This window comes from Felis catus, chromosome D2, assembly GCF_018350175.1.
Source record: "Felis catus isolate Fca126 chromosome D2, F.catus_Fca126_mat1.0, whole genome shotgun sequence".
Classification (NCBI taxonomy): Eukaryota; Metazoa; Chordata; class Mammalia; order Carnivora; family Felidae; genus Felis; species Felis catus.
In genome coordinates this window covers 70,585,815-70,603,104 of record NC_058378.1, presented here as the reverse complement: position 1 = coordinate 70,603,104, position 17,290 = coordinate 70,585,815, and the positions used below count along the sequence as shown (strand labels likewise).

At 46.9% G+C, this 17,290-nt stretch overlaps 1 protein-coding gene across 4 annotated transcripts in view; it reads right to left on the bottom strand.

The window, feature by feature from the left end:
- Positions 1-244: 244 nt before the first annotated feature.
- The window catches only part of CASP7 (caspase 7), a 30,942-nt gene continuing 13,896 nt past the window's right edge, over positions 245-17,290 (bottom strand). For 3 of the 4 annotated variants that reach the window (XM_045040697.1, XM_006938193.5, XM_045040698.1), the window contains exons 3-7: positions 7,839-7,975; positions 7,026-7,154; positions 5,856-6,031; positions 5,370-5,499; positions 245-1,878 (exon numbers count right to left, since the gene is read on the bottom strand). In XM_045040697.1, coding sequence (XP_044896632.1) covers positions 1,655-1,878; positions 5,370-5,499; positions 5,856-6,031; positions 7,026-7,154; positions 7,839-7,975 — 796 coding nt within the window. In that variant the 3' untranslated portion in view covers positions 245-1,654. Of the gene's footprint in view, positions 1,879-1,898; positions 2,313-5,369; positions 5,500-5,855; positions 6,032-7,025; positions 7,155-7,838; positions 7,976-17,290 lie in introns of those variants that run through there. The other variant, XM_045040696.1, reaches the window with a different exon arrangement.

Below are 17,290 nucleotides of genomic sequence, written 5' to 3'. Positions count from 1 at the left end.
TTTTGTTGCCCAATTAATAAATGGTAGCCCACTGCAACCAGCTTTCTAAGCTAACTAACCTTTTATATGACGATTCTGAGCTTCCTAAGTGATGATTTACTTACTGTTCTATTGGTGTTCCAGCGTCAAAAGAAACATGAATTATATTATGTGTTGAGGTCAAGTCAGTGAGGTCAATTCGTATCCCGTTTTCCCATTTTTCCGCTGCCATAAAAAACTTCAGAAGGAAAGCAAACTGAGCAGGTTAGGAATTAAGCAACCACATTTTAATCAATAAATATGAACATCTGTGTGTTAACCAGTTATTAGGCAGAATAAAATAGTAACTTATCAAGAATTCAAAAAGTAACCTTGTAAACAAAGTGCGAGAATCTTTGCCATAAACGTTGCCCACATAATAGAATTAGAGGTAACAAGAAATTTACTCAGAATGAGGCTTGGAATAATCTAACAAGTTCCAGGTATATGTTAAAGCTAAAAAAAAGATTATTTTGCACAGAGTGGGCAATACGTAGATTATCTGACAACGCAATGAATAGATAGATGATTGAATGGAGGAATTGCTGAACATCAGGGAATATAATGACTTCTATTCACATTATGGGCCATTCTGATATCCATTTCTTCTTGTTCCTGCCCTGCCTCACTAGGCTTTGCTGTGCTCTGTACTGCATGAAATCACATTTCCAAGGGCCCTTGCCAGCTGGCTTCCAGGTAACGCTGGTAGGGTAGGGTGCCAGGGGGAGACTCAGGGCAGGAGAGATGAAGCTGGGGTATTTTTCCACATCTGACTCGGCTGGTATTGCCCCATCTCAGGCAGGGGCTTTGTCTGTGCCATGGCTCCAACCCCCACTATCCCTGGGTGATCCCAGCTCTCACCAGGCAGCTCCCACCATGCCCATGTGGCCAGTTCCTGTGGGCTACCCCAGCTTCTGGATTAAGGGAACCACACCTTTTCATAGCCCTCGGTGGTACCAGATTCCTTTTATTTGGCTTCTTTTTGATTATCTCTGTAAGTCAATCTCCTCTATTAAAACCCTTCTATTGAAACACCTAGTATGGCTTCTGTTTTCTGTCTGATACGTATTAGATCCATTGATTTTTTTCCCCTCTCCTTTAACTTCTCTGGGAATTTTTGCGTGAGAATCTGCCCTAAGCCAATGAAAAATCACTCAAATCACACTCAATACCCACTTTCTGCAATACAGGTGAACACACACTGCTTTCTCTCAAGCACTGGAACGCTCTTTGCCAGGTGCAAACAGGACTCTGTCCGCCGTGTCACCACTGATCATGGTGGGCACAGCCGAGAGTCATCTGCAGAGGTCGTTTTTGTTGTATGTACTAAATGAGACAACAAGGAGAAAAGTACGAACAGAAAATTAGTCTTAAGAAGAAATTACGAAGTCATCAAATGGATAACATTGTTAAAAAAAAACAAAACCAAAACAAAAAACAACTCTCCCAAAACATAGGTACGTAAGACAGCACCAGAAAAGTTTCTTTCCTGTTGAATCCACAAGTGTTCCTGAAATTAAAATCCTTTAGGATTTCTTGGTATTTCAAGAGCATTAAAAAAAAAAAAAAAAAAAAGACTCATGAACAAATGATCCGTAGCTTTTCGGCTAGTAATGCATCCCTGGGATGGTTATTTTCAGAAGTAGAGTTCCTTGGTGAGCATAGAGACCACACATGGGATCTGCTTCTTCTCGTGGAAGTAGGGGTCATCGGACTGGGACTCAAAGTGCCTGGCCACCCTGTTGTTCACCCTGGTGAGGATATGCAGGATCTCCAGGCTCTTGCCATGCTCGTCCAGGATGGAGCACAGGGCCTGCACAAACCAGGACCCGCTGCCCGGGTTCCTCCATGAGTAATAGCCTTCAACAAGACAGAAAGGAGATGATCAGATCGGCTGGCCTGGCCGCACCACCAAGAATGAGCTCTTGGTGTGCGGGGCCTCCACACCTGCTTTTCTGAAATTGTCTTACTCTTCTCTGCGTGCAAGTCCCCGGTGAGGATTACGCTCGTGTGCTCAGAGAGCGCACATCGTAGGTTTAGAAGGCTGTGTAAAGATGCCCAACGCAAGGCCCGGTGTTCCTGCGTGGATGCATATCAAACACCCAAGTGCTCAAAGGAAATGCCGGAGAAGCACTTTGTTAACTCTGGAACTCCTCGCTGTCCTCTGGGGGCAGAGCTACTTTCCAATCCAAGCCTCACAAGAGAGGAATTTGCAGGAGATTTCAGAGAATTTTGAGATGTGTTCCTGCTGTTGGAGGGACCCAGAACCGGAGCCAAGCTCCTCATGGAGAAATCTGAAAGTAAGAGGTGGCTGAATGACCAACTGCCTTATGGGTAGAGCCCAGAGAGCCTGCAGCTCTGGGAAGGCCACCATCAGAAGGGCAAGGGGTGTGCTTCTCATGGACCAAATATGGTCTGTGGCTGAGAGAGTCTGGCTCTCAGTCTTCCCTGGGTCCTGTCCAACACGATTGTTTGGAGGGACAAGGAGACCTCAGCAGGAAGAGGCTGGACAAGTGCCCTGGAGGATGCCCAGAAGAGGAGGAAGGAATCACGACGCACAGCGAGGAATGGAGACACAAATCCAAAGCCAAGGAGGTGTAGGGTCCAGGAAACCCAGCAGTTCAGGAAAGTGCCCAAGGAGAAAGCACCCAGCCTTTAGCATTTCACCGGTTCAGAGCGCAAGAAGCCAGGTGACTATGGGACCCGGAGTTTACCTTAACTCACCCCCCTCCCATCTTTGGCTCTGGGAGAACCTAAAAAGGATCTGGCAAATGGGGGAGGAGGTGAGTAAGGGGAAGGATCAAGGCCCCCTTAGCACCTTAGACCTATAGGGGGGCTGATCTGGGATCAGAAGAAATGGAAAGCCAAATTAGTTTCAGGGTTTTAATTGTTATTTCGGTCTGGACATTCTGGTTACAGTGCTGTGACTGCCTGTGACTTGAGAAGTGGCAATACTGTCTAATATCTTAACATGAGCTGTAAAGCCGTGGACCTGCTGATGCCCCCATACAGGGGCAAGGGAATCTTCCCCTCACTTACCCCCATTCCCTCCAGTTTAAAAGGACAGCATGCAACAAAATAAAGTCGCCCTTGGCTTCCATGATGAGCTGTGATTTGTGCCCCTAGTCCTAAGCGGTCTCACCAGTTGAATGAGACCATTATAATTTATGGCAATCGCTTATTGAATAAATGTACAATAAGCAGAAATAACCTTTTTCTGTGACATGATCGAGGCACTTAGAATTCTTCCCGAGGCGCACTGGTAACCACCGGTGCAAGGATTTAAGCCCAATGGTGTTAGTAGTACCAGAACACAATTCACTTTCAGAGGGGCTCACGGAACGCATCTCGTTCAATACGATGAACTAGTGAGGCTGGTCATGGACAGTCACCTCCATTTCAGTACTGCCCCTGCACTCAGGTCCTTTAACCCCTGACCTACATGGTCTTCCAGGGAGCCAGTCTCACCCTGTGACTCTCCTACCTGAAATAGTTCCATTGCACTTCATTATCAGGGTGAAGTTCAGGCCGCTTAGGATAGCACACAGGACTCCCCACGGTGGGGCCCCCCCTGTTTACCTATCCAGGTTTAATCCGTGCTGTGCCTTGTCACATCCTGTGCTATAGACGGTGTCCCCCAAAACTCAAATGTTGAACCCAGCCCCTAATGGGACTAGATGTGGAGATAGGGCCTTTCTGAAGGCAATTAATGTTAAGTGAGGCCATGAGGGTGGAGCCCCAATCCCAAAGAATTAGTGTCCTGATCAGAAGAGACCCTCTCCCTCCACCATCTCTCTGCCATGTGGGTGGGGACAGAGCTAGAAGTAGGCGGTTACCAGCCAAGAAGCAGGCCCTCACTAGAAACCAAAATGGCGGGCACCTGGGTCTTGGATTTCCTAGCCTCAAGAACGGCGAGAGATATACTTCTGCCTTGAGTCTGTGGCATTTTGTTGCAGCAGCCCACAGGCTAACACACGCTGTGGTGCAGCCTTTTGAGTTTTGCCTCTGACCCCTTGGCACTCAGTCTGGCAAGCCACCTTTCCCTTCCCCTGCTGTCTGATTTTTCATGACTCGGTTACGGTGGCGTTTTATGAACGCTTCTCTCACCAGCCTCCCTGGAGTTCACCCTTCTTCCCCTACTTCTGCCAGACCTTGCTCAGAACACCAACAGCTCTACCTTGGGTTTGTTCACCCAGACCGATGACCCCGTGCCACTGCCTCCCTCTCAAGAGCAGGAAGACCAAACTATTTTTTTTTTTTTATGTGATCCTTAAAACGTGTGAAGCTGTCATTCTAAAGAAACCTCATCTGTAGATCCTGCCAGAGCTGTTTTTCCAAACACACCTATTTACTGTAACCAACCAATACCTCTGTAGCAAGCACTTGACCGAACTACTACCCCACAGGGCATTTCTAAGTGATAGGTTTTACTAAAGCACAGGAAGGAATTCTACTGAACTAAGGCAGACAAGGAGCTTGGGAAATGGGCAGGCTTGCTCACCCCTGGCATTTTCTGGTGCCTGTTTCTGGGTCACAATGTCAAGAATCCCGGTCTGAGCTACTGCTATAGTTTTATACCAAAATCTCTCTGGGATCTTGAGCATATCATTTCAGCTCACCCCAGCTCAATTTTTTTTTAGTCTGTAAAATTAAGACAGGAACACCTTTCCTAACCACCTACCCAATTATTAGGAGGATGATAAGAGGTAAGAGACACTCTGTAAGACATTCTGTAAAGTGTAAGTGCTACAGAAATGTTTGCTCTTACTATTACCAATAATAGTAGTGATACTTAAATGGAAGGGCTGAGCTTACTTGGAGAGAAACGCAAACACATCCCCATGGCAGGCAGAACAATGGCCCCCGGAGACGTCCACGCCCTAGCCCTGGAACCCATGGACAGGTACCTGACTTGGCAGAAGGGACTCTGCAGATGTGATCACAGTTACGGAAGTAAGGGGGGAGCGTAACCTGGGTTACTCAGGTGGGCCCGACCTAATCCCAGGAGTCCTGAGAAGAGGAGAACCTGTCCCAGCTGTGGTCAGAGAGAGAGACAGGCTCACAGAAGAGTCACAGAGATGTGAGATCGCTGGCTTTGAAGCTGGAGGAAGAGGAGCACAAGGCAGGGAACCCAAACATGCTGGAAAAAGCAAGGACACGGATGTTCCCCCTGGAGCCTCCAGAAGGAATGTGGCCCTGCCATCCCATTTCGGAATTCTGACCTCCAGAAGTGGAAGACAATCCACTTGTATATCGGAAGCTACTGCGTTTTAGGGAATTTAGCACTGCAGCAAGAGGAAAGGGATACAGCCCCAGGCCTGCGTGTTGATGGAGTGGCATGGTCTTGATACCTGGGACTGTAGAATAGGCGAAGAGAAAGTCGGCTTCAACGGGGATCTTGTATCGGGGATTGGCATCTGTGTCATTGATAGGCCCCGAGTCAGCCTGGACCCCGTCATCGAGCTCGGTCCCCCGGCAAGCCTAAGTAACAAAGCAGAGATCACCCCATGGAGTCGGGAACAGGCACGCGTGTGCTTTTCACTGCTGCATCCGGTGCCGAGGGCTACGCGTGGTGGGTTCGGCAAGAATTTGATCAATAAATAAATGAACAAAGCCTGTGTCGAATTAGTAAGCCAGAGCCAATGAAAATCTTGCAGTGTCTTAAAGATGCCCTCACAATCCGTGGTCTGGTGCAAATACAGATGCGAAGCATTTAGAGGGAGAAAACCAAAACCCCAGTCTGCAAACCCCGACCGAAACAGCACGTACGTTTGTAAAAGTGATCCGACCCAAGTCACTCTGTAATCCTTTCCCGTTTTCGACAGTATGGGGGTTACCTGAATGAAGAAGAGTTTGGGTTTCTCTAGAAGAGTTTTGCATCTGTCCCCCCTAAAATGGGCTGTCAAGTCCTTTATTGCTGTCACGCCGTCTGTTCCATAAATTAAATTTTCTTCTCCGTGGCTTAGTAAGATGCAGGCGAAACAAGCCGAATTTCTGTGGTCCTCTTCAGAGGCTGCAAGCAAGCCATTGGAAGATTGAAAGGTTAAGACGTAAGTCCTGCGGGACCTCAAAAGGGTCCTCCTTCCCAGCATGGCAGCGACCGCTGCTGGGACAGGTATTCAGGGGCAGGAGCACCCCTCCAGAGAGAAGGAAGACCAGTGGAGAGAAGCGAGAGGCACGGAGAACTCTAGAATTCTCACTCAGTCTGAAACCAAGATGGCGCTGCCTCCTGAGGATGTGCGCCCCAAGTGTGGGAGGGGGGTTCAGGCAGCTGCCGGGAGGCAGCACACTGGGGTGCTGAAGGGCATGGCCCTACTGCTTGTTAGGTCTGTGACACCAGGCAAGTTACTTAACCATTTTGTGCCTTGGTTTCCTTATCTGTAAAATCTGTTTTAAAAAGAAGGTACTTCCTGGGGTGCTTGGGTGGCTCAGTTGGTTGAGCGTCTGACTTTTGATTTCGGCTTAGGTCATGGTCTCACAGTTTGTGAGATCCAGCCTTGGGCTTTGGGTTGACAGGGTGAGCCTGCTTGGGATTCTCTCTCTCTCCCTCTCTCTCTCTCTCTCTGCCCCTCCCCTGCTCACATGCACATTTGCTTGCTCACTCTCTCTCTCTCTCTCAAAAGAAACACAGAAGCTTCAAAAAAATAACACTTCTGAAATACATGGGAATTAGAGAAGAGTTTACATTTCAACTCCATTCTGGACAGAATGATACAGACTTGTTCCTTCTGTACGAATTAACTCTTTGAAATTAGAACTGTTCTGTAGATCCCAAACCTATCATTTGCTGTCCTATGGGCAGATTTCATCTTTTTAGGGAGAGATCTAAGTTTCCTGAAAGACCCCCGCCTAGCCTGCAGACAGGGATGGAGTAGTCCAGACGAAGGAAAGGCTGCCCAGGCTGAAATCCCTCTGTCCTGCAAAGGCGGCCCCCCATCTCCGAGCCCACTGGCATGCTGCCCCTCCTGGGAAGAGGAAGGAGAAGGAGGGAGGGGGTAGGCACGCACCTTGTTTCAGCAGATCTTGCATTCTGGCACAAGAGCAGTCATTGTAGACGACCACGTCAAAACCCAGGTTTCTGAAGCACTTGAAAAGAGCCTCGGCATCTTTGTCTGTTCCGTTTCGGACGCCCATGCCTGTGGGAATCAAGCCCACGATGAGCAATCCCGGGCTGAGAACTGCCTGCCAGCATCGCCCTGTCAGGACTAAGTGCAGCTTTGCTGGCTCTTGTGTAAATGCTCCCAAGGTCACAATTTAAGGGAGCAACTCGGGGCACGTGGGTGGCTCAGTCTGTTGGGCGTCCGACTTTGGCTCAGGTCGCGAACTCGCAGTTCACAAGTTTGAGCCCCTGCGTCGGGCTCTGTGCTGACAGCTCGGAGCCTGGAGACTGTTTCAGATTCTATGTCTCCCTCTCTCTCTCTGTCCCTCCCCCCACTTGCACTCTTTCTCTCTTTCAGAAACAAACATTAATTTTTTTTTTAATGTGGAATTGATATATGAAGCAAACTTAAAGGAGAGGGTTACTCAGCTCACCCACAGAAGGTGAGCCTCATCATGGCAACTCCAGTTGGGGCCAAAAGGCTCCCCCTGACTCTTAGCCCTTTGGTCCCAGTCTTGCATCAGATAATGCACATGGTGGGACCTTCGATTCCAAAGTTTCTGGCGTCCTCACATCCCTTCCCCCCGGACACATAAATAGCACTGGATGGGGGGCTGTGTGCCATAGCAGATGGGCACTGCCTTTCTCCAATCAAAGTCTGATACAAGTTGAAGACAATGGAATGGAACAGGAGAGGTTAGCCTATGCCCACAACACTTACCTGTCTTTTTGTCGAAGTTCTTGTTGTTTATTATGATGCATTTGCCCACCTTCTCAAAATTCATGTTATACTGATATGCAGGCACTCGGTCCTGGGTGGTCGTGACTGATCTTCCCGAGCCATTTTTCTTCTTCTTACTGGGGAAATATAAAGGCAGTCAGAGGCTATGGAAGACATTTGGATGGGAATGGCCTCTGGATTCTATTATTAGCAGGGAAGGGGTGCCCAAGAAAGCTGCGGTATCTGTGAAGAAAAGGCCCAAGGGGGTCAGATGGTTTTGTTTAATTGTCATATTTAAAACGAACTGGATCTCCTGCCTTGTTTCGCTACATGCCAGAGAGATGCAAATTAAAACCACAGTGTGATACTGGGACACTCTCACCAGGATGGCTTACCACGTGCTGGTGACCGTGTTTCGCACCTGGCGTTGTCATACATTGCTGTGGGAACCTACTTTGGACTTGCGTGGTGGAAAACTCGTAGAATCTACCAAAACTGAACTTAAAACACATCCTATGACAGAGCAATTCCACTCCTGGGGCTATCGCCCAAAGTAGAGTAAATATGTTTGCAAAAAAGGAAAGATCTACACATGCGCACAGGGGTACTGTCTAGCAACAGCCCCAAGCAGGAAATTATCCATATGTCCAATTACAGTGCAGTGAATAAACTGAATATGCATATAATGAAATCCTACAGAACAATGAGAATGAAGCAACTGTGACAACAAGAAGCCACATAAACAAATCTCGCAAATATAATACTGGATGAAAGAACCCACATACAGAAAACGCTAATACCTAATAGTAGAAGCAGTTACGTGAAAAGGTGGACAAAAGGAGCAGCAACTTAAAAAAGCAAGTTGGGGCCCGTGGGTGGCTCAGTCGGTTAAATGTTGACCCTTGATTTTGGCTCAGGCTCACAGTTTGTGAGTTCAAGCCCCACGCTGGGCTCTGCACTGACAGTACAGAGCCTGATTGGGATTCTCTCTCTCTCTCTTTCTCTCTCGCTTCCCCTCTCCTGCTCATGCTCTCTCTCTCTCTCTCTCTCAAAAATAAATAAACTTTAAAGAAGAAAAAAGAAAAAAAGAAAGTAGTCCCCTTCCAATCTCCAAACACTGACCATCCAGCTCTCCAGAAGTCTGGCACACGGGCACTAAGGCTGAACATGAAGCATCATTGAGAGAACACAGAAAAAAAGGTCAAATGTGGGTGGAAAGCAGGCGTGCCAGTCATCCACAGGAATATAGGCTCCGCAACAGAAGAGATCTTTTTTTTTTCTCTGTTCTGAAAAATTGCTGCGTCCCCAGTCCCGGGAACAATGCCTGGCATATAAGTTATTCGTTAATAAATATTTTTTGGAGGGGCACCTGGGTGGCTCAGTCGGTTAAGCGTCCGACTTCGGCTCAGTTCATGATCTCACGGCTCGTGGGTTTGAGCCCCACGTCGGTCTCTGTGCTGACAGCTCAGAGCCTGGAGCCTGCTTCTGATTCTGTGTCTCCTTCTCTCTCTGCCCCTCCCCTGCTCATGCTCTGTCTCTCTCACTCTCAAAAATAGTAAATGTTAAAAAAAAAATTAAAAACAAATATATTTTTTTTAAAAACTACACACCAATATCCCTTATAATTATAGATGCAAAAACTCTCAAAAAATATTAGCAAGTCAAATCTGTAGGATTATTGACCATCCCCGAGTGTGATCGATCCCAGGAATTCAAGGTTAGTTTAATATCCAAAAATCGATGAATGTAATCCATCATATCAATAAAGGACAAAACCATATAATCAACTCCATTGATGCAGAAAAAGGAAGTGACAAAATATGGCACCCTATGATGACAAAAATGCTACATAAACTAGGATTACAATAGCACTAATCCAACTGGAAAAGGACATCTATGAAAAACTCCCAGCTAATACCATACTTAATGATGAGAGACTGAACGCTTTCCCCCTAAGGTCAAAAGCAGGTCAGATATGTCCATTCTGGCCACTTCTGTTAAATACTGCGGGAGAGGTTCTAGTCAGGGCAATTAGGTTGAAAAAAAGTCTTCTGTGAATGAATGAATCAAGTCCTATCCCCTCATTTTACAGATAAGGAAACAGGTCCACAGAGAGGCAGGGGTTGTTCAAGGTCAGCCAGGCAGTGATGAGCACAGTGAGACCAACACGTCGGCCTCAGGAGATGGTCAGCATCCCACGTTGGTGTTTCAGAGTCCCACGCCCTGGCCTATCTGTTAGAAGACTCATCCACCACTGTCGCAAAACTGTCATCAAAAGTTGTTAGGAGTAAAGTGAAAATAAAAACTCAGCTTGGTACCTGACAAATGCAGGCCCAAGGGTATTCCCCCCCCCCCCCCAGGCTTCACTGAATCTCACTGTTGTAGTTTCTCAGAGTCTCTGGAAGGACATGGCCTTTGCCGTCGCCCCTCTTACCTGGGTCCAGATTACAGAGTAGCTCTCTATGTCGAATCTCCAGACAGCTGATTGCTGTTTTTCAACCGCTACACCACTTTATCCTCCACTTTTAATAAGGCCAACTTTCTTCTGTGATATCGTCTGATTTTTCAGAGAAAAACATCCTCAATCTGTTCTACCACTCTAGATTCTTCCTCCCTACTTTTTCTGTCTAGTCTAGAGGGGTGATGTCAGTTCTTCTCCACATTTCTTTCCCCAGGGAGGCAGCCCAAACCAGCACTGGACTGAGACTCAGAATCTGCCCAAGGGAACCCTTCACAGAGCCGAGCCCCCTTCCTGGACAACAGCCTTCTGTGACCGTCACAGAATGAGATGGCCGACTTGATGGGCAGCAAACACTCTTGTGGAGTCTTCTTCCCCTCCCGGGCCTCCATAAAAGCTCAGAGGAGATGAATACCAGCAAAGTGAGCTTCTGTGGTGTTCAAGGGCATGCCATGTATGGGAGCGTAGGATTTACTTCTGAATTCCCTGTCAATGACCCACATTGACAGTGTCCTCTGTGCATGAGGCAGATTATCTGCACATAGTCCTTCATATGCACACACAGTCTTTGGTCTTCAATTGATACCTCTGAAGTTGGGGGAGGTGGCTTAATTATGGCCATTCCATAGGTACTGATAACAACTAACATTTGTCAGGGCTTACTATGGGCCAGGACCTTGTTAAAATTCTCCCTGCATTTTCTCATTTCCTCCTGAGAGGTCTTTAGCTAATTTAAGGCCACTCAAAGACCCGAAATAAGACCAGCATAAAGTCTAGCAGGCTGGAGGATCTCTAAGAGATAAGACTCTACTTCAATATCTGCTATATGAGTCATCCTAAAACAAACTGTACAAGAACATCCAAGTAATAAATGTGCTGTGTTTTTTTTTTTTTTAAAAGCTGTCATTAGCCCATCCCCAATGATGAGCAAAACAAAAGATCCAGTGAGCATCTTGTATAAGAAAAACAGACTTGGTTGTAAGTTACATGAAAAAAAAAAAAAAAAGGACTCCGCTTTTATCAGAATAGGATTTGGAAAATAAATTTTTTAAAAAAAGGAACACAAAAGGGGAATAATGATAGATACACTTTAAAGAAATTTCCATGGTTATGAAACGTACCTTAAAATTGAATATGAAATGTGATTCTTATCCCTGGTAAATATTTCAAAAGGGAGGGGATTCCCTTACCTCACCGGCCCCTAACTTGAACTCTCAAGAGTATCTGCTTCCTCTTTGTGGATTTGAGTCCGTCGTTTATTTTTCCTTCTAACCCCAAATAGCTTTTTGTTAAACCCAGGTCTTTCCAGATGCCAAATGTGTATTAGAGAGCAATCAATTCTACTCCATTGACTTCATCTTCTTAAGAGGCACCGGCCTCGGGAAAATTCCATCGGCAGCTTAACTTGTGGGGAAGCAACCCCTGTGACCGAGTTAAAGCATGCAACTGGACAGACAAAAGGACGAAAGGGCTGTCAAGATGGAGAGAGCACCAGGACAAAAAAAAAAAAATATATGGGCCGAAGCCCACGGCATAATAGATACATTCTGCTAGAATCAGAGTCCAAGAGATCAGAGTCCCTCACTGACTAGCCTCGAGGCTTCCCAGCACCCTCTCCTGGGGATCAGCGCCCTTTCTGTCCCATTCTCCCTTCAAAGACTCCAGTGAGAGCAAGGCCTTCACTTCCATTTTTCCCGTTCTGCCTGCAAGGCTGCTGCAGAGATATTAAGTACAGCCTCACATTTGGGAAGAGAAATGACTTCTGAGAGGCGACTCTTTTAGGATAGCCCCTAGATGCCGCATGTTTACCCACACAGGACAGTTATTTCACTGCAGCACTTCTCTTGTGCGTGACCCCTAAGGCTATTTGGGGACACTCGTGGCCTGGCGGGTTTTCCTCCCTTTCCCCCTTGGTGAAAAGACCTGGCTGGAAGACACAAATGTGTCCGGTCGGCCCCTCCCATGATGACCTGCAGACAGGTACAAAGATCCAGTTCGGTCTCTACTTCCTGGACGAACCGCGAAGGGCAGGGTGTTTAATCAAAATTACATGGTACCGCAGGGAAGAATGAGGAAGCTCTCTGTGTCCCTACGTGGGATCATTTCCAAGGCGGAGGTTAAGTATGAAAGAAAACAGAGGGACAAAACGACAGCAGTGGTACACCACCCTTTGGGGGAAGCCGAGGGGAAAATCTACGCTTACATTCGATTGTACCTGCATAAAGACTCTTGAAGGGTGACATAATGGGTAAACTCATTAATTCCAGGGCTGGGCTGCCTGGCTCTGAAACCCGGCTCTACTACAGAGCCGAGAGATCAGCAAGTTGCTTCACCCCTCTGTGATTCCTCGTTTGTAAAAAGAACAAAATTACAACATCTGCCTCCCAGCTTATAAACAAGCTGATATTCAAAAAGCGCTCAGAACAGCTTATGGCCTGCAGAAAATAGTACCTAAATGTTATTATTACTAATGGTAGTTGTAGATCACGAAGAGTGGTTACCTGTGGAATAGGGGCCCTGGGGCAAGGGCAGCATGAAGGAGGAAGGATTTGACTGTATATCTTTTTTAGTACATGTGACTGAATTAATTATTCAAAAGGTTACAATAAAAATGATTTAGTAGCGGGGCGCCCGGGTGGCTCAGTCGGTTAAGCGTCCGGCTTCGGCTCAGGTCCTGATCTCAACGGTTTGGGAGTTCAAGCCCCGCGTCGGGCTCTGGGCTGATGGCTCAGAGCCTGGAGCCTGCTTGGGATTCTGTGTCTCCTTCTCTCTCTGCCCCTCCCCCAACTTGTGCTCTGTCTCTCTCTGTCTCTCAAAAATAAATAAATGTAAAAAAAAAAAATTAAAAAAAATGATTTAGTAGTTAAAAATCACCTGCTGCAAACAGATTCCGTTACTTGGCTTATGTTGAAGATTACTGGATTCAGACTTTTTTGTGCTACTTGTTAAAGAGACACCATGTTTCTGTTTCTCACTGTGATCTTACACGTGATTTTCTTCCCTAGCCTTTTGAGCTTTTTCCTCCTCTCCGTGTCAATAACCGTGCTGGTAATAAACGCAGTTCTAAGAAGGACCATTCTGGAACGCTCACTGCCTTGTATACGTTACCTCATGTGCTCTTGACGACCACTCTGTCAGGCGCTGGCCCCGTGACATTAGCTTGCCTGAGAACACAAAGCCACACAGGGGTAGGGCCCAGATTCACTCACAGGTCCAACACGAAGTTTCCTATTCCCACATTTCTTGTCTCTATTAACATCCAGATTCCCGGGGCCTCAAGCTTAGACCTAGAGGATCAGAGCCGGACCTGGGTGTCTTCATGGAGGCGCTCGCCTCTGACACGTGAGGGCCTCAGCACTAGCCTGTCTGCCTGCTGCCTGGGCTCCCCGGACCCTCAGCTCTCACTGCGGTCCCCAGGGCCAGCTCACCCTCCGCTCTCAGACACCACTCTCCACGTGGGCACGGCCTTTGGGACCCTCGGTTCTTGGCCAGAAGCTCAGACCAGATACAGCTCGGGAAGCACGGCCTGGGGAAGGTGCCAATCGGCAGCAGCGAGACCGTATTTAGGGTCACCTGTGTGTGATCTACAGCTTTCCGTGAAAACTGCGAGGTCTCCTAGGGGTGACAGTCAAGTGAAATGTTACACTGCTGTTACTTGGACAACGCAACTGAGACGCTTCCAGGAAATGCCACTGTGTGTGCAACGCCACCCTTGCTCTTCCTCGTTGGCACGGTGTTCGGCGGGTCCCCTGCGTGGCCTTGGTGGCGCAGTAACTCAGAGTCAGGGGAGGGAAGCTTTGCCATCCCAGTGCCAATAGCTCTTAAAGAGTTACTGTCTGCTTGGAAATCAATTGCTAGAGCCAGGCAGACCGTCAGATAAACAACTGCTATCGGACAGGAGCAGGCGCTTCAAGGGCTCCAAAGAGACTGTGCTAATTAATTAGCCACCGCAGAGAGATGGTAACGGTCCACAGCTCAGCGGGGCCAGGTTCTCCCGGGGGTGGGGAACGAGAAGGCTGCTAAGAAGCTTTCAAAGACCCAGATTAGAAACTTTTCTTTTTCTTTTTCTTCTTTCCTTTCTTTCTTTCTTTCTTTCTTTCTTTCTTTCTTTCTTTCTTTCTTTCTTTCTTTCTTTCTTTCTTTCTTTCTCTCTCTCTCTCTCTTTCTTTCTTTCTTTCTCTTTTTCTTTCTTCTTTCTTTCTTTCTTTCTTTCTTTCTTTCTTTCTTTCTTTCTTTCTTTCACATTTATCAGATTGGAAACATCTTCAGCTGGTGATCCTCCCCCAGAGATAAGATCTTCTGAAAGTGGATATTCTTGTTTTCCTGGGTTGATAGGACTTTTCTGCAGAAGAGCCTAGAGCACCGAATTGCTGTGGCACAGAGACCCCAGGACCAGATCATTGGAAAACCAGTCTTTGTCCTGAATCTGACAAACCGCACCAACGGGGGAGGAGGAACCACTCCAGACATTCCCTAAGTCACCAGGAACAAGCATCACTAATATCACTGAATAGTGTTTTATGCTTTACAAAGCCTGTTCATCATCATTATCCCATTTATTCTGCAAAGTATAGATGAGAGGCAGGAAAAGACACAGTAAATAAAAACTGGCCACAGTATTTAAGTCAGATTCTACCACTTTCCAAACTACCTGCGCTCCCCCCCCCCCCACCGCACCCCTTCTCCTCTGCCTTCGCTAATTCTCTGTTGATAAACCTAGCTTTTATCCTGACCTTTTTCACTTTCTGAAGACTCTGGCCAAGATTACTATGCTGAGAAGAAACACAGGATTCTTGCTCACAAGTGCAAGGCTCATGACAAACCAGAACAGTGAATTAAAAGTTCTAAATCCTCTTAAAAGCTCCTGGGTTTCACAATTGGCCACAGATTAAAAAAATAAATAAATCTGGCCATGAAATCACTGCTCTTAGGGCCAAACAAGATTGCAATAACTACCATAACCTGGCAGAACTTAGCAACTGTTCAAAAGTGTGCACTAAAATGCAATGGGCAGTCAATCGAATACCAATGCTTCCTAACCGTCTTTTATTTTTTCTTGGTATTGCATTTCCTCACCAGTATGAGCAAGTACCATTATCTTCTCTTCCCAGACACATTCAGAGAGGCTCAAATCTCTGCTAAGAACACAGACAATGCCAGCATTGATTATCAGGAAGAAACTAGATTATCCTAACTTCTTCGGTTAGGGATCCGTTTTTTGGAACCTCAAATTCTGCAGTGCGAGGGCAACTCAGTCATTTCAACAAAGTCAAGAGGCACAAAATCACAAGCAAGCCCTGATGGTTATTTATACAAGAAAGACGTCCTTGAAGAGCCTATAGCAACCTGTACCAGAAACCATTGTAGGACAAAAATACTCTGCCTACTTTGCGAAGAAGTAAAAAAACCTCAGTAAGGGCACAATGAACTTTTACAATCCACTCTGGGCGTGAGTATAATTTTCCCCATCACCGGAGTGGATAAATACAGGTTTTATCCTCGTCCAGATCCCCTAGGCTGCTCGAGATGTGAATTATACCTTTCTATATTTGGAAGGGAATAGAAGCACGCAAACCTGCTACTGTTTATTTTCTAAAGCGTCTCCATGAATAGGATCCCCAGAAGCTCTATCTGTTTGCAGACATTCATCAGCAGGAAAGTAAACACACCACCAGGCACACATTTCCCCAGGGCTGTTCCATTCGGAACTAGGGCTCTGGTTTTCATAGCTGCTTTGTCTAAATATTTTTGGGATGATTCATTCATGGTTTCAACATTTTAACAGCGGGTATCCCCGACAGTCCTGACATACCAAGGCACAGAGCAAGGCAGAGAGGAAAGGAAAGACTGAAGGCGGTACCTCGTGTCTCCATCCGAAAGGACCCCCCTGTGCATCAGAACTAGGCTTCGCCCGGCAACTCTGGGCAGCGGGTTTCCTTCTTCTCTGTAATAATAAAAACTCAACATGCTCGGGGCTCAGCAGGGGACAGCAGACTGGCACAGCCCGCCTGGCCCTGAAGGCCCGTGACTGAATCAGCAGTGAACCGCACACTGGAGTTTTCCATAGGACCATTCACGCTGGGGCTGGGAAAGTCACACTGGCCTCCCCCTTCTCTGCTGACCGGCAGAAATGCCCAGGCTCCACACGGCTGCATTCTCCCCACCCCGGGACAGCTCCCTAGAGAAAAAGTGACTTTCTAGGAGCATGGGATCTGAAGTGGGGGGGGAAACAATACCCCAAACTTCCACAAAGATGCAGCCAGCGGCACCATTTTTAAGAGTGAAAACATGGAAACGGGAATGGCTAAGCAAGAGACTGAGATTCAGTTGAATAAAATACCACACGGCTATTTAAAGTGATGAGCGTGCAGATGTGGGCAACCCAACAAAGTGCCAAGCTGCAGGAGGTGGCAAAATTATATGTAAGTAAATGAACAAAAATCGGAGGGGAGTTTGTGGTGAATCAGAGTCCAAATGCTTGAGGTTATTTTTCGCCTTATAAAAGCACACAAGGCATTCGTACAAATAATAAAAGACTACAGAGGCAAGCCAAAGACCTTAATTGTCAAATGAGGCATATAAATCATTTTCAATCGTCTTGAACAAAGTGAATGATCCAGGAGTTACCACCCTTCCCCATCTCACCCATCCAAATGCAAGGAGGAAAGTGTGAACACATAAAAACAACACCCTTATTAAGCAAACTGCTCAGAATGATGCTTTTCTCAATTTCCTGGTTCAAGGTCGCGGCCAGTGAAAGATGTGTCACTGACAGAGCAGAGCTATAACACCTGATATCCTGGGCAAACCGAACCCTCCCTCGGTCACGCTCAGGTCTGTGAGCAGAGAGAAATCTGGCTCCACACATTCTGTTCTGGAACCCAGATTTGCAAACATACGCTTACTTTGGGAAACAAAGTCCATTTAAAATAGGCTATGGAGGGAAAGATTCCTTCCCCAAACTTCTCCACATCACTTGCCTCCTCCCCTGAAA